General features: G+C 45.1%; 1 protein-coding gene across 2 annotated transcripts; it reads right to left on the reverse strand.

Moving 5' to 3' along the window:
* Positions 1-5,733: 5,733 nt before the first annotated feature.
* On the reverse strand, positions 5,734-23,559 carry IL26 (interleukin 26). Of its 2 annotated transcripts, XM_085653466.1 has the most exons (5): positions 23,295-23,559; positions 22,535-22,591; positions 21,821-21,952; positions 7,043-7,108; positions 5,734-6,953 (listed from the first exon to the last, which is right to left on the reverse strand). In XM_085653466.1, the coding sequence occupies exons 1-5, from the start codon at positions 23,475-23,477 to the stop codon at positions 6,858-6,860; spliced, it is 534 nt and encodes a 177-aa protein (XP_085509592.1). In that variant the 5' UTR covers positions 23,478-23,559; the 3' UTR covers positions 5,734-6,857. The 2 variants fall into 2 exon arrangements, 1 of the variants encoding a protein (XP_085509592.1); XR_014981355.1 differs by lacking the exons at positions 21,821-21,952; positions 22,535-22,591; positions 23,295-23,559 and adding an exon at positions 11,745-11,862 and having other exon boundaries at positions 6,884-6,953.
* Between the last annotated feature and the right edge of the window lie 501 nt (positions 23,560-24,060).

Here is a 24,060-nt window from a genome sequence, read left to right on the forward strand (position 1 = left end):
TTTGAGTGAACGTCCCCTGGATGTAGTCAGAGCCTTTACTTACCTGGGCATTTACATAACTGACGATTTAAGATGGGCTCAGCATATTGAACTGGCAGCTTTAAAGCATAGACAAGTGTCTGGAATCCTTGGGCTTGAGCACAGGAAATCACAGTCGAAACCCATTGCACCAGCTCTGAAGGTGTACGAAGCAAAAACTCTGGGATCTGCACTGTATGGTGCAGAATTGTGGGGATTTGGCCATCTTAATTCGATGCAGATGTCTGAGAATAAGTTTCTCAGGTCATTAACTGGTCTCCCTAAAAGTACACCCCTGATCCCACTCAGATATGATTTGGGAAGGAAGGCAGTAGGGGATTTGGCAAGGCTACGCCCGATCTTGTATTGGAGGTGGCTCTGGACTACACCAGAACTTAAGCATTATGCTGAAGGATTTGCGGCTGTGATTAAGGCCGACATTTTTCATAAAATCCAATGGCTGACCAAACTTAGAGCATTGTTATGTATGCTTGGGTTGAAGACGTTATGGGACACTCCACAAGAAGTCGCCTTCCCAAGCAAGCAAACAATTAAGGAGCTGTATTGGGCCTTTGTGTTCGAGCAGGCATGGAGAAAATCTGACGCAGGCTCTATGTCTGGTCGCTTTTTGGAGGTTAAGTCCCCCCCTAGACTAGAATTATTTTGGGATATCATAACTAACCCAAGGGATAGGAAACTTTTCTTCCAACTGAGGATAGGTGCCCTCCCCTTAACCCCTTCTGTGCCACGCCCTTTCCCCTTCCTGTGCCGGGCTTTAAATTAGTGGGTGGGGTTCATGACGAGATAGTCTCGTCATGGGCACAGCGCGACCGTGCTCCATGACGAGACTATCTCGTCATGGGCACAGAAGAGGTTAAGGTCTTTAACTGGGAGGTGGAGGGGGTCCACTAATATTACCTGTCCTGCCTGTGGAACTACAAAAGAGTCCATTGGGCACTTCTTGTTTTCCTGCAAGGCCTACACAGCCCCTCGGCGTATTTGGCTAGCACCGGCTTGTAGAAATTTAAGCGTCCCTAATGGTTCTGTAGCTATGAGAATTATCTCTACTAGTTCCTGCCTCCAATTGTCTGTTGCAACTGCTAAATTCCTGGGGTGGGCATGGTCCATTAGGCAGAGAACAATTGCCTAGGAACTAATCGTCCAGACGAATGTAATATTGGCACTGTGTTATTTTATTGTATTTATACTTACTTTTCTAAAATGATGGTTTGTATATTTATGTCGTATGATTTTAATAATTATTATGTGTATTGCTTTTATGAGAAATTCTCGAATAAAGCTTTTTTTTTACTTGACTTGAGAAGTAACAAGTCATCCATACTGGTAAGCAGTATATTTACCTTACTATGAGTCAAAACGTCCACTAGATACAACTCCTATCTCTGTCCAGCAAGAACATTATTCACCATAGTTATCTTGACTGACATTTTAATTGTTGGCTGAAAATTGCTGGAGGCAAGGAATGTAGCAGCAGGTGCTTTTTAAACCATAATATATTTGCAAACAGGGCATACCCATCCGAAGTCAGCACCCAGTCCAAGACGACAGTTACTGAAGAGCGTGGATATGCAGAAGGTCTCTGGGGAATACATAGGCTACATTTGGGGTGACACAAAGGGGAAAGCTCCTCTGTCCTGCAGATTCAAACTGCCATTTGTGCACCCTTAAATCTGTCATCTAGTGACATTGGCATCCGCAGCCAGGCCGGAGGAGCCCCGTGAGCCCGATGAGAAGGGTGGGTAAAGATTTATTCGCAGTTGGGCATCAGGGTGCTTAACAGGTATATATTTTACAAGAACAATGGAGCTCAATTTATGGTTAGTGACCTTAAGTGCAGAGTATTTTACAGGAACAATGTTCCCTATCAATGAAATAATTTGTAAAAAAGATTTAGATAGAGATACAATGATGTCTATATGTAACTGTCCAACTGGAGAAGATCGTTTAATGTAAGCAATTAAAAAAACAACATAAAAGTGGGAACATGTGCAGCATTTAAAAGGAAAAGGAACTCAGGCATTTGAATACAATACAACACTCAAGTACATCATAATAAGGGGTATACGTTTGTGTCTGAGATGAGGAGTCGACGATGTTTCGATCCCTTTTGCACAGTTCTGGTGTCATCTTCAGGACAAAACAAGTGATACCTGAGACCTGTTAAAGCCAGGAGCCTGTATGCCGTATAGGTGCTCAGGGCGCGAAGGCCATGGCTCAAAAACGAAAATCCTGTGTGCTGTTTAGGCCAGGCGGTTGCAGTTAGTGGAGAGATACGCAAGCCTGCGGGGATGAAGGGATCCACGTTGATGATGCCGCCAGTGCTAACAAGGGAAATGGAGGTTGCCACCTCCTTAGGGAGAGGTCACGATGAGTAGAATGTGAAGACAAGGGATGTGAGAGGGTGCCGAAGCACCGAGAAATGGGAGAGAGCCAATACCCCAAGTAATGGAGGAAACTCCTGGAAGAAGGGTAATCGTGACAGGTACAAGCAGACTGCATGCTTTCAATTGATGTCATTTGTAAGTGGTGCTGTGAGGCACAGTTTAATCTTCTGGGGTTACTGAATAGAAGACACCTCTGGCTAGCACATGGTGCTGCAAGTAGTGTTGGCTCTACAGTTGTCAAGTGGGCAAACTGTCAATGTTTACCCGTGGTGAAGCCTTTTCTTATAAGAGAGAAAAGGGAGTGAAATATTGGACTGTTTCTAATCTGCATCAAAGGGCTGCTTGGAGTGAGATGTAAACTGCTCTGAGCTGTACCAGTCAGACATTGGTGTGCGAATGATGGTCCCACATGAAGCTGCTTGTGCACTTTTAAGTGCATCATTTGACAGATCCCCAGCACATGTTAAGCAGTGAATTGCAAATACATTAAATGCAAGGCAATAAGCAAAATATCTTCAAACACATGTACATTTTTTCTCTTGTTTTTTAATTTCCTTGTATTCCTTCAGACTGAAAGACTTCTTCGGACAAACACTTTTAAGTGCATGCTGATGACACATTGTGATAGGTGCTGGCATCACCAGGTGGATGATAAAGTTGTGCTTGTGTGTGAGGAATATGTTCCTGGCTGCTGATGAGTCGCTAGTGATGTACTTTTGTGTAAGTAGAGTGAGCAAACTTCATGCATAGTTAAGACCTAGTGTAAGAAAGTGCCCTTTTAGAATGGTCACCTCCCACATTTTGCTCCAATGCTGAAGGTTATGACTCCGACAGTGCAGTGAAGTCTGCTACCCAGACCCCAGTGCCAGTACTCTCTCTCTAAAACTGTTGTGTGTGATTTGGCAATCCCAATTGACAAGGACTTTACCTGGACCCCTTATAAGTGCCTGGTATATGATACTAGTGGTACCAAGGGTATGGGTGGTGAAGAGGGGTGCCCAGGGCTTGCAGCACTGTTTGTACCACTCTGAGTGACTAAATAAACTACTGTCAACAGGCCTGTCATTGCAGACTGCAGGAGCAGTGCAAACTGTTCGAACTCTACTTTACCCTCACCATGTGTGGCAAAGTCAATGCACTATCTCTGATTATGGCAGTCAATCCCTAAGGAAGGCCTGCTAAAGCCCAGGACGCAGGGTGCATTATTTCAAAAGTGTTAGCATGTAAGTGCAAGCTTTTATGACCCTGTAGTCCCCTTTACCATTAAAGGACACTATAAATGATAGACGGTCCATAGGATAACATGGGCTGGCACCCGAGCAAACCTGAGGTTGGCAGCTCCATTTTGGTGCCACCTAAATATGTCATGTTTGGTATCAAACAACGTGCCTTTTCAACCATGACATGAATCTCATCTCAAGGGCGATGTGGAATGCACCCAGGTGGCTACCTTAGGGGTTGCCCACCTGGTTGCCCCAGTTTCTCTGTGCTCTGGCTGGCAAGCCACGGTTCTTGCGCTTGCTGCCACCAACACAGGATTCTAACCTCTTGCCAGTTAGTGGGGCCACTCCCAGGAGCCAGAAACACAGGCCTGGAAGGGAAGAAGGTCACACCTCCTCTCTCCCAGGTAGGCTAGTGAAATGGCACATCAAGGCGGTGAGCTTCAAAGGCTGCACCACCTCTGATATGCATCAGGGCTGCCTTCCAGAGGAGGAAACATCTCTTCCCTGAACTCCAGGGCATTTGTACCCGGGCAGGAGGGAAATTTGACAGTCACTGAGGTTTACACCCCCAGAAGGCTGAGCAGCCCAGTCTGTACACTGGAAGAAGGGCTCTGTCATTTTTAGAAGTGGCAGAATAGAGGGTTCTGGGTAGAAAAGGCGACGAACAGCCCCGGAGGTGATCATCTCAGGGGCAGACTAGCTGTAGGGACTAGCAGCCCATTGACTACTTGTTTCCATACCCAAAATATGGATACCCTGTACCTTTGGCAAGGCTCCTGGAAGTGCCTGATCGAGACTTATCCTAGGCTATCTCTCCATTCCCCCAGACAGAGGAGACACTTTGGAAGCCTGAAGCACCCTGAGACTCTCCTGGACTAGGGCAGATTTGGCGTTGCAGGGAGCACAATTCCTTCAAAATCTATGGTTCCAGCTATATGTATGGTATTCCGTTCATTTTGGTATCTAAGTTAACATAAAAATACACTCTATTTTTATAAAATGGTGTCACATTTCTCTTGAGTCATGTCAATTATCGTCCATAATGGTACTCTGAAATGGTTAACACATGTTCCTCTAGTAAAGCCTGAATGCTCTTTTTCACACTACCAGGACTGAGCTGAGGATTTATTAGTGTGAATCCAAGGACCATCTTTGGGGTTTGTGACAGTATTGCATGGTGAAGCCTAACCAGCATTACCACATAATGCACCACCTTCCTACAACTAGCAGCTAGAGAAATCAGCTGTATGTCAGGTCGCAACTGACACTGCCCTCATGCATTGTTTATGTGCCTCATGATGACTCAGGAAGAAATGGACAGGGTTACTTCTGGGCACCGTCACACACCGCATATTTCATGCTACTAACACCCGTCTGCTAAAATGAAAACCGGGGGTCAACATTAACTGCCACCCCATCAGTGTATGCTTCCACAATGGCCCCTCCCACAACTTACTCTGACATAGATAGCTGTAGCTTCATTGTTTGTAACACCAGAAAAATGCCAGCAATACGTTATAAACATAGAGAAGGATGCTGAAAAAAGCATTGTCCCATGGTGTAAAGTCAACATTAGGGTTCAACAACAGTGTTGGTCATTTCACCAAGTATGTGTGATAAAAGCTGTATTATGCTTAACGGGGCACTACATTTTTGTATTAACAGTTCTTTGCTTAGAGATTTTTTCAATGCCTACCCTCGCCGCCAGCCCTCACCCCACCCTCAGCGTCATTAAAAGTCACCTGTGGCACATTTGACGTTCTTAGTAAAGTTCAGATGGGATCACCTGATGGTAGGTACTGCACAGCATGTACTTGTTACAGGAAATTGTAATGGAAATGTTTGCTTATTAGTATTAGCTCTTGCCTTGGTCACAGGTGCTGACTGACACTAACCAATGTGATATGGGATTCCCAAACCAATTTTCCCCGAATTGATTTTTAAAACCAATCTGCCACTCTTCTGCTTTGATAAGTGATCAAAAGTTTTCATTACTGATAAAAATAGAAACTCAGACAAAGTTAAAGTACATGGTATTTATTCGTATTCCAATGTTAACAAGTAATTCCATTTAAGTACTTAATATTGTTCCTTTTAATTAATAATTATATATTGACACAGTTACCAATAACAATTGTAAAACAACCATGATAAATATGACACATGCACAGCATTTTGTATACAAGAAAATAAATATGTGAAACGCTGGCATGTTCTGTTAAACCTGGCTAAAAACAGGTAATGACAAGTGCTGGTACTAAAAAAATCATGAAGAAAAGCGGACACTTAACATATCTGAATAAAATAAATAATGTGCATTTGAGGTTTCAGGAAATTCAACAAACATAAACATAATTCACGTGCTCATTGCTTCAATGTAAACATACTACAGGCATATTGCCTTTTGATACCATGGCAGATACGCCATTTTTAAATGTCTTGGCTAGACCCGAACATTTTTAACAGAGGAAGACTCTCCCCACATTCGTGCAGTGTAAGTTCAATCAGAGATGAGACTGGATGGGTTCTTGGTTTGTCACAAGGCGAAGGCAAACCTCCCTCATAAGCTGCACAGTTACTGCTCACCCAAGCCGGAAGTGACCCTCCACTCATGACTGAAAGCCGTCCAGCATCCAGTGTGTCATGAACTGACATCCTCAGCTCAGTTTCAGCGGTCAGGTTGTCCACCGGATGATAAACCCACATCTAACAAAGCAGCAATAGCTGCACTAATCGACAGGATCAGTGAAAGGTGAAGGATTCAATATATTCAAAACATGGACTGTCTTCACGCTGGTATGCAGGTTTTACTCCAAGGAACAGTTACCTATTCTTTCTCCATGTTTTCTTTCATTGCCCGTGGTATGTTAGTCGCCTGGGTAATCGTGTTTCCCAAGTTCCTTCTCATCTGTTGACACATCTTTCTCTTCCTTTCGTTCATTTCTTATTGTTCTTATGTCCACGTTCTATTCTCTTTCTCACCAATCTCTCTCTTTTTCACACATCTACGTGTGCATACATATCCATACATATGCATATAATGCCACACACACACACACACACACACACACACACACACACACATACTTACATAATATATTCCACTAAACGATTTGCAGTACTATATAAATTAACCTTCAGTAGTCTGTGCCTGGTACTGCCTGTACTGCAATGATCTTATTGGAGCTGGGAGGCTCATTTGCTTTTATCCCTACTGACTTAAGAATGTGTTGAGCCAGCCAATCAGAACTGTGAGTTCACTGATGGCCTTGTACTTCCTTCTTTGCAGTTGTCCCCGATCTTTGATCTGCAAAAAAAAGCATGCAATGTATTAACTTTAGAAATATTGTTTAGGGGAAGTTATTTGAATCTAAAACAAGTTTATTTGATGATTACCTTTTCAAATCTGTCCTTCAACTGTCTGATAACGCTGGACTCTGAGGAAGCTCCAGTGCAATGTATCTAAAAAATAAAAATATATAATTCAGTTAAAAATATTACAAGATCAAGAATTAATAATGTCACAGAACGTTCGTCCCATAGAACTTATACACTTTCACCGACACTATGCCTGATTTTCTTCAAGACTAAGATTGATTTTCTTATGCAGACAACTCTTTGGAGGTGACAGCACTTTTTATAAGTCATGGGTTTGTTGCAAAGGGTCAATCCCTCCTAATCTTCCAACATTTTAGATTTTCACACACATGTCCACATGCTTTGAGTAGTGAGGACCTGCTTTAGCATGTCATCAAACATCTTTGTTGAATTAAATATAAGAAATATTGCGCATTGCATGGGAGAACTCCCGAGCAGTCAGTGGCCAACTATTTTGTATTGCAAAGAAAGTCAAGCCTTATCAAAACATTTCCTCCTCTGAAGTGAATACACTACTTAGTAAGAACAGAAACTGTGCTCTGTATCTGCTGAGTTGGTCATACCCTTTCTACCTACTACAGCATCTTCTGATGATGTGGATTCTTGGCACATTTCCAGATCAGGTCTAGGTATGGCTGAATTAGCACTCTCAACATGTTTTTTGTATGTGACAGCTTTTTGTAGCAGCTGATGCTAACACCTACTTTTCTAAAGAAGTCAGAGTTAGTAGGCTTGCATCTCCTGTTCTGATGAATGGGTGATCATAACTTATTCTCATATATATCGTTGGGTTGTTTAAGTTTACAACAAGCATTGAGTAACCACTCTTTTTTATTAAATACATTTTTTTGGGAGAAATACAAAAAGACCAGGTTTATCTAAGTAACTTGTGAAAGTTACTAGAAACCAGAACGGTTCTGCATTTTCAAAAGTTAGTAACTTTGTAACAAATGATGGAATGAAAGGACTTTGCGCATTTTGCAAGGAGTCACACAATTCCAGAACTATTCGTTTGTAGCAAGACTAATGATAATTATACTGAATACTTAATTATTAGCATGTTTGTTATTATTCTGTGAAATAGCCTCATTTTTATACCAATGTATTTAGTTTTTAGCCATTGATACTAAAATTGTCATACATATGAGCAGAACTACTCTGTAAATTGACACATTTCAATCACAAAATGTATGGATTGTGATCCTAAACGGTTTCATTTAGACCCATGAAGTAATAGCAGGTTTAACAATGCCCTGGAGGAAATAATATTATAAGTGAATAGGGTTATATTTTTCAAACGATTATGACCTCACTGGTGAGTTATGGGATATATCATGGAAAGGAGAGTTTTTTGCATAGTGTGGCTGTATTATAGCCCCTTGTTGCTTGCGGCAATTAACGCTAGCTGCAAGTCAAATCTGGAGCCAGAGCATTTTGCACGGAATGTGCATGGGCGCAGTCGCTCTTTGCATGCTCAGGGGTCTCTGTCCATGGCACACATATCATGCATACTGTTCATCCTGAGATCTCTCTGTTGCTACCAGGGACATTGTGGATGGGGCTTGGATAGTCCAACTAAGTTTAATTAAAAGGCAATTGAGACCAGCTGTGGGTGAACCATACTCAGGCAATATGTAGATTGGGGATACATGAATTTTTTTAAGTCATGCCAAAATAAATTTGTATCCCTCCTTTTTAAACCTGCTCATTATTAGCACAGGTCGTTCTCAGCTATGTTTCAATAAGCAAAAGACAATGTAAATTTGCATAAGATAAGTGGACCATGGATATACGTCGCATTGGATGCTCCGGCATGAGCGTTCAGTAGGGTACAAATTGGAATGTTCTGTTTCTGAGATTCACATGCATTTTTGGGTGCATCGATTTATGCAACCTCGTATTTGGTTTGAGGAAAGCTGCTTTGTTTGCTCCTCGTGGTGGGGGGTGGGCTCAATATTAAATCAGCAGAATGTTGCAGCATCCTAGATTTTAGAAAACACATTACAAGGTAAAAATCATCAAGTATTAGCAGTAGTTCTTAGATTTCAGACATCAAAATTAAATAAGGCTCAAACTTACAGGGCCATGATGTGGGCAAATGAGAGGTTAAGTGCGTTTGGCTTCGGGCAGCGCGAGGCCTGAACAAGCTTTGCATGGGTTCTTCTCACCTAGGCATGCCTTTTAAGCCTGAGGTCCCAACATAAGGAGGCGGCAGGCAAGCCACCTTGGGTTCTTGGTGCAAAATGATGGTTGTGACCACCAGTTTAACTATTCATATGTAGTTCACCAATATGTAGTTTACATGTAAACACATTTCTGAATAATACAGGACATCTTTAATTAGAGTCAAACCTTGATAACACAATTTAAACATCTACACAAAGTAACTTCCCTGCACAAGTTGCAATACAGTCGTGTCTCATGGCTAATTCCTTCCCTGCCTGCGAGAGATGCTGGTTACCAACTAATGCATTGTGGCTGGTGGTTCCATTTCCAGACATCTGCACACTTCATATAATCTTGTCCACCACTTGTCACCTGCTGCCTCTAGTCATTCCCACCTCTGATATTGCAACAAGACCTTTCACCTTTAGGTTACTGAGGTTCATTGACGTCACACACATCACACCACTATGAGGAACCCCAAACGCTTCCCTGGGGGGGCACTATACTTTACTTTCTCTTGTCACAGGAAAGAAATCAGGGCAACCATATGTTGGACGTCTGATTAACCTTTTCTCATGTTACTCTATATTGTTAACCTGGTATTTCCCATAAAACCTCTGCAGCAAGTCACAAAATGTAAACAAGGCTGCATGCATGGTCTTTCCATTCCATTCCTCTCAATGGCTGGTCTACTTTTGTCCATAATGACATACACCTTTGAGGTGCGAGATAATGAATATATCACATTTTAAAGTATTGTTCATTGGGGAACACGTAGTGCATTGCTACCATTTCGGTAAGGTGAATATTTTCAACATGGCTCCGGCTCAAAACGAGGAGGCGTCTGTTTAGCCATGAAACTGTTTTTTTTAAGTTCTATAACTTATCTTTTAATAAATCTACAACTCCTATTTCTTTCTTTATTTCCCAAAAGAGGTATGACATTGTAAATTACATCACCATTCCATCTAAAAATAATTTTAAAAGTATAATCGTTTAGGCAACCAGATAGAAAAATCTAGTCACTCCACAAAGAATAATGTTCATAAATATATTATTGCATTTCACAAAGTTAATTTAAAATCACGTAAGTAAACAGGAACAAGACAGGGAAACACCATAGGATACCCGTAGTGGCAAGAATCGTCACACTCACGCAAAACCACTAGCTGTACAGATTTCAGAGCAAATGTCTCTCTTTAATGGAGGACGGGCACATTATGAAAAAAAAGTATTTTTCTTTTCTCTGTTTTTTAAATAAAATCTGTGGTTCAAAAGGCTTGTGATAAAAACTCTTTCTAGAAAGTCCACGCGCTCCATCCTTAGTGCTTAGAGGAATTCATGCTCAATGACAAATTTGATATCTCAATTTTGTGTGAATTGGTACCGAAATGTGATGCCCCAGCCATGCCCTAACAGATTAAAATGTAACCGTTCTGCAAATTAGCCGATAAAAGTGGCTAATTACATACGATCCAACCCTGAAAGCCTCTTGGCTTTCACACATTTTTTTTCACAATAAATAAATTAGCCTGCTGCCATTGTTGTAACATTTCCTAATAGGGCTTTGGGGGAGGCGGCCGACCAACGGGAGGCCTGCCACCCCCGGGGAATTTTGGGCCGGTGGTGCAGCCCAGAGCCTAATTGGGCTTGTTGGGCTACATTTGGGCTGGTTAGGCTACATTTGGGCTGGGGGGATAGGTATGCGGCCATTTTAGGTCTCCAGCCACTATTCCAGTGGGGTGTCACGGCAGCCGGACGGGGGTTTTGGCAGGGTGAGGACATTTTTGAGGGGATGGCAAATGCGTTGCGTGGTTGCTGGGAGGTAAAAGGAGGAATTGTGGATGGATTTGATGTGGCGCTTGCTCCCCCTGACGAGACGTTGGGGCGCTTTGCGGAGAGTGGGGCGCTGTTTGTGAGATTGTAATTGGTGGTCGGAAAGCTGCAGCGTGTCGCAGAGGTTCGTACGAGATATCGGTAGACTGTGGCGTCGTGAGTCTTCTCTGCACCGTGGAGGTGGGTCCCGCTGGATCCCCTGTTTCTGCCTCGTGAGTTTCAGCTTTTGTTCCTGCTGTTGGTGTGTAAATTGGAATGGGGTGAGGAAGAATTTTGGCGGGAGAATGAAAGGCTTAAATTGTAGATTGATTTGTTCACGTCTTTGGAAATGTTAGCATTTTGCTTGCGGTGCCAGTTTGCGTGTCGGCTGTTACTTCTGAGTGCATGGTTACGGACGTCCTACCGCAACTTTGAAGATAGTTGGGGCGAACTGTGGGGTGGTCGCCTGCTAAGGAAAGCTACATTTTAGTTGATCGTGGTTTTGCGCAAAGTTTGGTTTGTTAATTTTGGGCTGGTGCTGGGAGTGCGGGAGGTTCATGTAGGGTAGACAGATTGACGGCTTCGTGGCGTGGGTGGTGGAAGGCGCCTGGTGACGTGGAACTTGGATTTCGCGAGGGAACTAGGTGGGAATTCAGGACGGCGCCGGGCGCTCTGGTCGGCCGCCTCCCCCAGGGGCCCTATTGGACATGCTACATGCTGACTTTTTTTAACTACATACTTGGTACAGCAGGTGTCCCTGCTACTGTTCAGGCTGGAATCGACTCGGGTTTGTTGTGGCTCGAACCAACTCGAGCCCGTGTTTGTAGGTTAGTCACAGATGTCTCCACTGGGCGTTCAGACGTCTGACGTTGTGTTCCGGTTTACGTCCTTCGCCTCTTTCTTTTGCTGTTTTGAAAGGTGCCGTTTGGTGCGGATGTTCATTTTATTCGTAGCTTCTGTCGAACGTAGTAGAGTCTTGTATTTATATTCAGCGTGCGCTGTGCTGTAGTAGTGTATGCTCCATAGGAATTCTGCTCTGGCCTGCTTTCAAGTGCTCAGAGAGGCGTCACAGTCCCATCTGATATTAGAATGGGGCATAGGTTTATAGCAGAACCAAGAGATTGAAATATCCTTACGTCGCCAGAAAGAATTTAAAACACTCGATAACTTAACTGGCCTGGGCTTGGGTTATATAGTCTGGGGAAAGATGTATAAGAACAATTGCATCGTCTATATGTTTGTACATAGGTGGTGTATAGCGCAGTTATTTTTCATTTCTTGTGTTCCATTTAAGGACAGTGATTTCTATTTTGAGAATTTTGACACGATGTGCTCATTTTAGGATGATATCTAGGAAGTATGCACATTGTAAAATAAAAATATTATGTAGAACACGGGTGTTTGCTTTCCTAACATGACGATTTTCAGTTATTTCAGTATACATGCCGATATTGAGAATGCGCTGGGGCACGAGGCCGACATCTCCCTCGGTGGGGGACAGTTGGCCAAGTTTTTCGGGGTGTGTGGCTGTGTACGTATGGCATGCATATATAGGCACAACTAGTTTTCCCGAAGCCCAAACCCATCATTTGGATTCACAAACAAGGTGGTTGATGCTCGTAAAAGGGGTTTACTTGTATAAATGTATTCACAGGGCCCTGGCGAGGGTAGCCAAGGGGGACAGGGCCAGACAGGGAGAATAACCCCGGCATGTCGGACTCCTCGTTTCCTTTGCAGGGGCAGCAGGCACTCGGGTGAGTTACATGCGGCTCCACCCACCGAGCGGATGGGCAGGCTCTGTCTCGTGCGGGCGGCCTGCCCCAGCGAGGGACCTACTGGACGGACTATGGCCCGGTGGGTCGCTGCGGCCTCTGGGGGCACGGGGGGTCCAGAACAACAGCAGGATACAACGGAGGGGCTTGCGGTACTGCTGCAGGAGTGTGGAGTAGTAGGGGGATTGATCCGCTTTGCATGGCTGCACATAGTATCAAAACTGATGGCAATGCCCTTCCCTGAGCCAGAATATGTTATGGTAAACTAGGGGATCCCGGGCTGGAGTCCGCCGAGGACGGCCCATGGCGGGGGGGATCACGGGCTGGAACCCACGAAGGGTGGCCCATTGCTGTAGGATCATGGGCTGGAGTCCACGGTGGACGGCCCATTGCACTGGGAGCATGGCCTGGAGTCCACGGGGGACGGCCCATTGCGCTGGGAGCATGGGGCTGGAGTCCACGGAGGACGGCCCATTGCTGTGGTGCAGAAAAGGGGGGGGTCACTAATGTGATGTCTAATTTTGCAGAAGGCAGGACAGATGGCGTTCAGTGGCGGATGGAATGCCGGCCTCCCCCGCTTTCACTACTGGTTAGGCGGCGCGCTTCAGCAGGACGCCGACCTTGGAGCCAGGTAAGGCACCGGGGTACACGAGGAGCGATGGCACGCCACAGGAAGGGGAGGGGCCCCGGTGGGCTTTGGTAAGTTGCGTTTCGGTGGGGATGTGGGGCGAGCAGCGGGGAACCCGGAACACCGGGAAGGGTGCATGGGGGACCCGTTTTGGGGGTGCCCTTTGGTTAACTGCTCATATATACACTAAAGGGGGCACCACAGGCCGTCGCGGGCATTACAGGGTGGGCCCACTCTTCCCCGGGCAAGGAGGGCATTCAGGGGGTGGTTCCGTCTTCAGAGACTACATCACAGCGGGGGCCAGCCCGGTTCTGTGGACTGTCGGTAGCAACTGGCAAGTTTTTAGAGCCCACGGGTCACCTGGGGCGCACTTGGCAGCAGAATTGACACAAGGTTCTAGTGCAGTTCTGCCACTTTACTGGTAGGGATTTGGTGGTGGGGGCGATACAAGCCCGCTTGCGGAGAGACAAGCAACTGCACATGCTGAGGGGACTCGATGGGTCGCGGGCCACGCTGGGGGAGGTCAGTGGGGGTGGTGTAGGGTAGTACGGTTTCGGTTGGGCGCCACAATTTTAGCTGTAGGGTGGCCAGTGATGGACACCATGGCAGTAATACTGGGGGCACACAGACCATCAACTTGGGAGGCCCGGGCGCGGAGGCCGCGGGAGGTTGTGCGGCGAGGGTGGACCATGGTATCCGGTTCCAGGCCAGGCATGGGCCGGGAGTGAGCTCGTACACAGTGGACGCTTGGTCTCTCTCTAGGTGGTGAAGTTTGCATATGCTAGTCACGGGAGTGGAAAAGGGCAGGGTGCCAGTCCCTGCGGGGATGTGATACGTCGGAGGCAAAGGGTTACGCGGTTGGGGTTGGGGTCAATGGCCGCGGCCACACAGAGGCCATCTGAGCAGGTTGGCGGGGACTTCATGAGGGGGGCCCAAGGTGACGAGCAGGGCAGGGGAAAGGGAGGAGCAGGTGGGGTAGCTTAGGTTGTCCATGAGGGGCGACGGTTGGCCTACGGTATCTATGGCGGGTAGGCTGTCGGGCATAACCTGCATGGGCAAACTATGTGGGAGTTGAGGGACTTCGACGGGACAATGGGGCAGTTACGTAACGATGGTTGGGCGCGTGAAAGGGGAGGCGGGCCCCAGGCTTGTGTATATCGGGCTGCTGGCCGGCTGTAGTGGGTCCTGCGGCAGATTCTGCCGGGTGGTGGAGGAAGGGGGTCGCCGGTCACGTGGCGGTCTGGGATGCACTTGGGGGGCAGTTCCGGTTTCGGGGCCCTGAGGGGCGGGGGTGGGAGCGCAGCACGCACAAGCAGTAACAGTCTCTTCGCCCGGTTGGGCCTCATGCCTGGTATGTTTGGTGGGTTGACCTTATGCGGCAGTGCATGGGACGTCGGGCTGCGTTATAACATACAGTTCAGCTGCGGGGCTCCAGGGAAGGGGTAACATAGCGCTCATTTCTGGGGCTCATATATGTGTCTTTTCAGGTGCGGTAGCAGGGCCTCCTGGGGTGGCCTCTTCCAGATGGATCGTGGGACAGTCCTTCGTCATATGGGCAGAGCGTTATGAATTTCAAAGGGAAGGTTTGGATGGGGGTTTTCGTCTCATGGTGGGTCATTGTTCATTGGCAGGGTACGGGGGTATGGCGGTGGCATGAATTGTGTCATACGTACGCAGAAGGATTCAGGGTGATATTCGTCCCGAGGTTGCTTATTCAGCTGGGGGGGGACATGACCTGGGTCAGTGTAAGGCGTAGCACGGTGAACGGCAGGTAGACGGACCTGCTGGGGGGTCAGGCAGCAGGGGTCAGATAGTGCAGAATATGGACCGCATTCACTTCACAAAGGCACCAGAGGAGGGTAGAGCAGCCAGCAGCGCTAGATAAGGCCATGGAGGGGGAGGGGGGGGTGTGCAACGGGCCGTGGTGGCGAGGGGCACAGGGAGAGCAGAATGGCAGGGCTTAAGTAGGCTGCGGTTCAATTCATCGGGAAGATGGGGGGAACACTGGTCACGCTTCTGGACTGGAGTTAGTCCGCAAACAAATCCAGGAGGTTGGAGGGGGCGTATAAAAAATAAATAAATGAATAAATGAAGGTGTCCCTAGCGGGGGGGTCAGGAAAGTCTGGGGGCCAGAATTTTCTGAGTGGCGTTCTCCCTAGTAATAGTTGGTAGATCGGTTCACAGTTTAAGTTGATTGGTTGGAAAATGTCACTACGGGTACACGCAGGAAGGGGAAGTAACGCAGGAAGGAGATAGTTATTTTAGGAAATGATAAGACGTTACACGTTTAATGAGTCGGCAGGGAAGACAGAGTTGGGGGTTTATAAATGGTTGCAAATGGGGAAACTTTAGGGGTGGGGGTGGGGGATAAGGCAGGAAGAAATTATTTAGTGAGGTTTAGTTTTGTACGGCACAGGCCAAGGATATTTGTTGTAAGGTGCACCTGTCTTCAATAAAGCGGCCTTTTTCACACTTAACAAGCTGTTTTTGGTCTGTGCTGCGCCACATTAGGCCCAATAGGGCTTTGGGGGAGGCGGCCGACCAACGGGAGGCCTGCCACCCCCGGGGAATTTTGGGCCGGTGGTGCAGCCCAGAGCCTAATTGGGCTTGTTGGGCTACATTTGGGCTGGTTAGGCTACATTTGGGCTGGGGGGATAGGTATGCGGCCATTTTAGGTCTCCAGCCACTATTCCAGTGGGGTGTCACGGCAGCCGGACGGGGGTTTTGGCAGGGTGAGGACATTTTTATCGCCCTCCCTCCCCGTTGTTAAAGGGAAGGGGGGAGGAGACACATTTCACGGGTTTTTTCTGGGAGTATTGGGGTTTTTTCTTTTTGGTTCAGGGTTTTGTTGGGAACAGGTGCACCGGGTCAGGAAACATGTACTGTTTGGTTGTCGCTTGAAGCAGGTGCGGGGTTTTTGTACCAGGGTTATGGTTTATGAGGGGGCGTTCTCCCTAGTAATAGTTGGTAGATCGGTTCACGGTTTAAGTTGATTGGTTGGAAAATGTCACTACGGGTACACGCAGGAAGGGGAAGTAACGCAGGAAGGAGATAGTTATTTTAGGAAATGATAAGACGTTACACGTTTAATGAGTCGGCAGGGAAGACAGAGTTGGGGGTTTATAAATGGTTGCAAATGGGGAAACTTTAGGGGTGGGGGTGGGGGGTAAGGCAGGAAGAAATTATTTAGTGAGGTTTAGTTTTGTACGGCACAGGCCAAGGATATTTGTTGTAAGGTGCACCTGTCTTCAATAAAGCGGCCTTTTTCACACTTAACAAGCTGTTTGTGGTCTGTGCTGCGCCACATTAGGCCCAATAAGCAGGTCCGGCTTCTGGCCTTGATGAAGGGCTTGTCAATATAGCACTCACATTGTGCTGCGTTGAGCATAAGCTTTCAGAAAAGACAAAATGTGCAGTACAAGCACCTTTTTCATCTGAAAGCACACAATTTCTATCCTTTCAATATATAAACTGAAGGAAATCACCATTTGGGTGGAGGGAAAACCACTCTCGGTTGTGCTTCTTTTAGCTTTTTTCTATGGATTACATAAGGTCAGCTGACAGACACAGAGGTCAAGCCAGGTCTAAAAAATGTCACTTGCAATAACAGTGACATTCAATAGCACCATCTTCGTTTAGCTATTTTCATGTAACGGTAGCATAAAACACGTGAGTAGTCAGTGTGAGTTTGTAAAGTTCCAGTTAAAAGTAAGACTGGGTTTATTTCCAATCACTTCCAGTTTTTCAGTAAAGTACCATAAGCAGCCCCAGATTCTACTAATTTGGGGTAATGTTCTGATAGTGTCCAAGCACTAAAATAAACATTCAGACATGTGAAGTTGCTGTAGGCAGTGTTTTGTACAGTTATTGGATTAGAAAAAATTAATGGAGTCTGTTTGACAAAACATGATCAACAAAATCAAAGTACAACATTATGAAACTTAGAATAGTGAGCGCATATTTATCAAGGTTTTGTGTCTCCCTTACACCATGCACGGAGATGCGAGGGCGATGCAAAACTTAAATGAGATTCATCAAGGCACGCAAGGCCCCCATACGTGGCCGGAGTAGCTTGATAGATCGATAGTTACGCTCCTCTTCAGGGACGTGTTCTATCGGTGGAGACTGGGTGTTCCCAAGCAACCCAGCCTTGGATTCTGACACATTCCCAGATTTACAAACATTGGTAGACTGGGGAATGCGTCAGAATTGTGCGCCTCCCCATCCGCGGCACAATCAGGAGAAATATCTTTATTTCTCCTTGTTATTTCCTCTTATTAAGTGCGCTGCATTCTGGAGTACTCTTAGAAAGAGGAAAACGCCTCTGAGGATTGTTTTAGTGTGGGAAGGTGTCCCGTCCTGCACGAAAACAATCCTGCCTGCAACACAGGCATCCTTGTTACATGACGCAAGGATGCCTCCATTGACGCTAGGTAGCCAAAGGTGCGCCAGTGCTAGCAAAGGAGAGGAATGCGCTGGAAAATGGTAAATACTGCACATTTCTGCCCTTTCCCTTTAATGCCGCGCAGCAAGGACGCTTGCCCTGTTATACTGCAAGAAAGAATTATAAATCCGCCCCTGAATCTGAAACTGATTATAGAACAGTCATACAGAGGGATTTAACAGGGCTGGCTTTAGCTCTGGTGGCGCCTGGTGCAGCAATGTTTGTTGGTGCCCCCCCCCACCCCCCCCATCCTTGGTGGAAGTGGTGACCTCCTCCACCACGGATTCCCTCACCAGCACCTTTTAACAGTGCCTCCCAAGTCTCTATGACCAATCCCTTTCAGATGCATTTAATTAGTTATGTTGCGCCACTCAGACCAGTGTACGGTGTCAGAGCACTCTGCATCAAACAAACACATATTACACAGAGACAATCAATCATATGTGTGTGAATCAGTGTATAGGAAATTTACATAAGCCAGAGGACTGCAAGATGTAGGAGTCACGTCATCCATACTGTTAGGCAGTATAGTTTAAGAGTGCTTGGTCGGAAGAAGCACACATTCAGAATTGAAAATGGAAAACCATAGCTGGGAGTTCTCTTTAATAATAAGAACTGATTTCTATCCAAATGAACCCTCTTTGCAACACTAATCTATGCGCTAATCTATACTTTGAAGTGTGCATGCAGTTCTTTGATGACAGTTTATAGCTCACTGTTCTATGTTAGGATTTTAACTTATATACTGCAAGTAACAAAAGGATGTCTCTGAGAAAAGCAGTAACCCACTGACCTATTTACATTATAAGCACCTTGTGATCTGCATGGTACAGATCTGTACAGCAGGCATATTAACCCTCTGTGCTATTTTAAGTTCAGTCAATATCTCAACTAGACAAAACTCCATCTCTCTTAGGGAAGAACATTAAGCACCAGAGTTATCTTGACAGGACGGGAGCAGGGGCTTCTAAAAGCGAAATTAACTTGCTGACTCGGCGTCCCCTGAAGTCAGCATCCGGTGCGGTGGCACCAGTCGCACTGCCCTAGGGCTGGCCGATTTAAAGACTCACTGAGGATGATTAATTTAATTTTGCTGAACACTGAGGAGTATTTGAGAGTGTGAATTAGTCAGTAGAACATCTTTTAACACACTATGGAACTTCACTGAGTCCTCATCCTCAAGCAGCATGCATCCGTGCATGGAAAATAGTTTTGCAATATTAGTAGAATGAGTATGTAGCTGCAATATTATTACTTTAAATGAGAGCGTCTTCTCTATATGTGGTTAAGACATTCGTAAGTAATCACCTCAGAACATGACAAGGCGTGCCGTGAGTTGTGAACAGACTAATCAGCAACTAAGCACTACATACAAAATACAATTCATTACAAAAATAGAGTGTGCTCTCACGCCACTTTGAGTGAGAGAACTTCAGTATGGATATAGATGATGCTGTTCTGTTCTGCCTGCTCAAAAACACACAAAAATGTCTGATTTGATGAAGAGACAAACCACACTATAGTTACCAATAGCCTTACCTATAGTTTTGGACAATGTCAAATTTATGCAAATGAAATGTGCTTCATTTCTGTTGCTTATGTAACAATAAATGCATAAACCTGATTGTGTTTAACTTTCCAAATATTAAAGAAGAGGCCGAATTTGAAAAAAAAATATCAATTTTTCTAATTTCTTACAATGCAAGAATCATACATATAGAAAAACATTTGAGCCATTTCTGAACTCATGCAAAATTCTTGCACAATATTGTTCATTGGCAAAACCTGCTTGCTCCATTTCTTTCTAAGGCATCAGGAAAAAACTGCCGCAGAGAGCATATACTAAAACATTATGCAACCAATTCACAAATGTCAGACCAAAAAGTCTATAATCTGTTAGTTTAGGAAAACGTCCACGTTTGAAGCTTAAGATGGACTTTTTGTGAATGCACATATGATAATCTAAAGAGCTATGGGCTAGATGTACGAACAGTAGTAAGCGATTCCTAAATATTGTTTTTTTGTGAATCGCTTTTGGTAATCACTATTACTAATGTAAAAAGGTATTATCTAGCCCTTCTTCCCTAAATAGCAATTCATATTGGGTTGATAACAGACCCACCTAATGAATATTAATGAGGTAGGTCACAATTTGTGACCCACTAGGATTCAATGCCATCACGGAGATGATGGCCTGCTGGGGTCATAAGACCACCATCTCTGTGATTGCTTTTATTAAAGCATTCTTTTTTTTTCATGTAGCCCTTTTGAGGTAAAGGAAAATTGAATATATTTTAAAATAAAAATGAAATGTTTCCTTTTTATTTTCTGAGAATGCACATTGGTCCGTATGACCACTGCTCTTAGGGGCACATGCACCAACATAGACAATAACGATTCTTTAATTGTGATTATTAAGGAATCGCAATTCAAGAATCGCTATTGCCTATGCATGTAGGAATCGCATACAATTTTGCTATTCCTACACATTCCTTAATTGTGACTCGCAAATTGCGAGTTGCAATTAAGGAATTGATTCCCATTCATTCCTATGGTCCCAGAGCCCAATAGGAATGAATGGGAATTGCATGCGCAATTTGTGAGTACCCAATAGGTACTCGCAAATTGCGCATGCAATTTCAAGGGTGCAAGGGTTCCAAAAGGATACCCTGTTGCACCCTTGAAATTACAATTTAACCACATGTTGCGCACACACATGCCCCAAATGCATGTGTGTGTTTAACATGTGACTTTGAAAAAGTGCACTTGAGTGAACTTTTCAAAGAAATCGAAAATTACCATCAGCTGTAGATTGATGGTAATTTGCGATTCATATTAGCGAAATAGCAAAAAAAAATTGTTTAATGCATTGCATTTAAGGAATCGCAAATTCATCGATTCCTTAAATAGCGATTTTTGCATTTGGGATGACGCATCCCAAATGCAAATATACCGGTCGCAAAGGGGCAGATTATGCAAATCTGTCCGCTTGTGACCGCTTTTAGGTTGATGCATGGGAAACATTGTTTTTCAAATGTTCCCAAGGGGAAGGGGTTGTTTGGGGACCCTTTACCATTTGCAAATGAATTACCACCAACTTTGAGTTGATGGTAAAGTGTGAAGGTTCTGCAACCGCATTTCAGTCACAAAACATTGGTACAGACCAATCAGATTCCTTATTCGGAAGGGACGTCCTGAACACACCCCTTCCAAACTACAATTTGGTAACAAATTACTGAATCACAATTTGGAGTTTGTACATTGCAAAAAGCATTTTTGCTGTCGCAAATGGCCAGATTCTTTGAACCAAGTCATTTGCAACAGCAAAAATGTTTTGTGCATTTGACCCCAATTTCCAGAAAATGTTTTCATTCGGACATATACCTTTTTAACTCTTTACTCAATAAGGAAATATACTTTCCCTATGTCCCACTACTCTTTTAGTATTCACGTCCTTTTCCTACTGCGGAAAATGAGTTGCATCTGATTTTCAGAAACATAGATTTGGGTGTGAGAATGAATATCTGCAAACGTTTTTAATTACAAGCAAATGCAAGCAACCTACATTGTTGCAGGGTGACCTCACACCTTACATCAAACAGTGGAGAAACCATCATTCTGGTGGATTTCACCCATTGAACTTACATGGCACAGTTTCCCTAATACCAATATGCTAACCAGGAGTTGGAGTTACTAATGTAAATGAATGTTCCTTTGCACCCAAGCCCTATTCCAATGTTCAAAAAAGTTTGTAAACCACGCTCTATGCACGGTCTTACATTTTTACACTAGTTGGTAGTTTACAAAGAGACAAGTAGCTCTGGACAGAGAGCTGTCATTGCCAGCGCTCCATCACTGTTTGAATGATAGACAATACAGCTCTCAAATTGGTAATTGTAAGAAGATCCATGCTACATGTTTTAAATGACTACAAATCAACCTGTTTATACAAGTGAGAGAATCCTACTTACACATTTGCGCAGGTTTCTCCTGATTTCGTCAAAGGTGTTCAATATGATCTGTGGAACTGCTGCAGCTTGGAGCCCGCCAAAAACCTGGCTTTGGTAGAATGAGAGCAACTCATCCTGGACAGTACAGTTTACCTGTGGGAGACAAACAGAATGATGCATTGCTCGGTGGTCAGTCTATTGCACATGGGGCCCAATGGCAATAGCTGGTGTTTCCGCACCTGGATTTCCCGTATGTGGGAATACTGGGCCTAATTTTACTAGCTAGGAAATCTGGCTGGTAAAGCGCACATGCAACCCAACCAAGCCCTTGCTCCCTGCTTGACCACCCACTGACAGCTCAAGAGATAGAATGATCAACTTGGTCTGGTACAAGCCTCCCCTGTCCACTGACTCCCCGCCAACCCGCAGTACCCCACCCTGTATAGGCCCCCCGGTTCCCAGTAACTTACCACCTGCTCAAAGCAGGTGGTCAATGGAAGCAAGTTTGTCCCTGCAAGGGAGGCTCCGCATGTACATTTGGACTTGTTAATTCTGGAGCTGCAAGTTATTCCCCATTCCATTGACAAAAACCGAATAGCTTGATTCAGGAATATGTGGCAAATCTGTCCCCTCAGTATCCTAACGCTAAAATCAAGCTCAGTCTTAGACAGAGCCTCAGTCTTTGCTCCCACTCCTTTGGCCTGTGTTTGTCAAACCCCAAAACCTCAATCTTACCATGAACTGTGCCCGGAGCTCTTTGTCCAACAATTTTTGGTGAATGATCCGGTCTTTCTGCGAAATGCAAATAAGGTCAAAATGAATTGGTTTGCAGAGCACACATGAGGTTCTATATAAATTAAACGAGTCACATGTATGTGTGAAGCAGACACATAACAAACACATTGTACAGAAGGTCAGAAATGTTTTTGCTGCATTTAAGTATATTGGGAGTGGAGAGAAATCAACCACCTTTGAAGAATTGGTACCACCCAGGAACTCTGGAAGTGAAAACGTCCCATCGCACCACACACGTGCTCCTGTAGTAGCCCAGGAGCCCTCCTTATTTTTGCAGCATTCTAGGTAGACAAATAAGCACATAGCAGAGCCAAACTGCGCAGTGCAACAAAGTGGCATTCAGGTTCTCCACAGACCCCCACACCTCAAAGTCCCCCACTACAGACAACTTCTTTTTCCCCAGCAGACTGCAGACTTTTGTGCCACTTAAACTGGTCTCTTAAATACTGACCTAAAAGCAAAACCATACACACCTAGTGCTCGTTTACATGAAAATTCGCTTTGGACCCAAGCTCTGCAAAAGTGAAAGTTCTGTAAATAAGATGGGTGCTAGCCAAGTCTGCAGTGATCTGCTGCAAATAGTGCTGCGCTCACCCTTTTCTAATTGTGCAAGAGATGCTTGAGACAGTATATACATCACCACAACTTTCAGCATGAAGCACCACAGTGATCTGATTGTCTGCACTTTTGGTACGCTTACCGGAAGATGATGTCCCCAAGTGACGGTCTTGTTGTGAAGGCTGCCAATCGCCTGCACCATCGCTGCCTTCGGACACGGTCGTTTTGCCTCCGCTGCTTCACCTGAGACGGGCTTTGCTTCCGCAATGACAAGGCTGAGGAGGACTCCTAGCAGACCGGAAAGAAAAGCCGCCGGCACTTGCATCCTGCAGGCCTGACCTAGGGCAGCGCGAGAGCAGTGTGAGAACAAGGGTAAAGGTTAACCTCCTTTGCCCACCTCCAAGAACCCTCGTCACTGTGATTTTGGTCTCACCCAACCCACAGATGGTCTGCTGAGGGACTTCGTTGGTGATTTTATAGTTGGTGTTCTACTTTGCAAAGTTCCCTTCTCACCACCACCCCCTTTTCATTTGTGACGTGATGATGAGGTATCCTCCTATTTACTGGCAGCAAAGGTCTGAGGTCTTCCTAGAACCGAGACCTTACTTACCACAAAAACATTTTGGTTACGTGGCTACCTTTATAGTATTAAAATAGGAAATGTTCCATCCAGGGCCACTGTCATGCGTAAAAACCTCGACAGGGCTCTGTAAAACTTTCTAGTATGTTGAATACACCTTTTCCTAATAATTTGCATGCTTCAATGCAAATCTTTGTTGAGGACAAAATGAATGCAATTCTCATAGTGCAGAAAAGGGGCACTAGGTGTGTACTGGTCAATATTGTCAGCCATGTTTGAGGACACTAGACATCAGCAGTCACAGATGAATTGTCAACGCAGTGGGTCA

The sequence above is a fragment of the Triturus cristatus genome, chromosome 4_1 (assembly GCF_964204655.1).
Source record: "Triturus cristatus chromosome 4_1, aTriCri1.1, whole genome shotgun sequence".
NCBI lineage: Eukaryota > Metazoa > Chordata > Amphibia > Caudata > Salamandridae > Triturus > Triturus cristatus.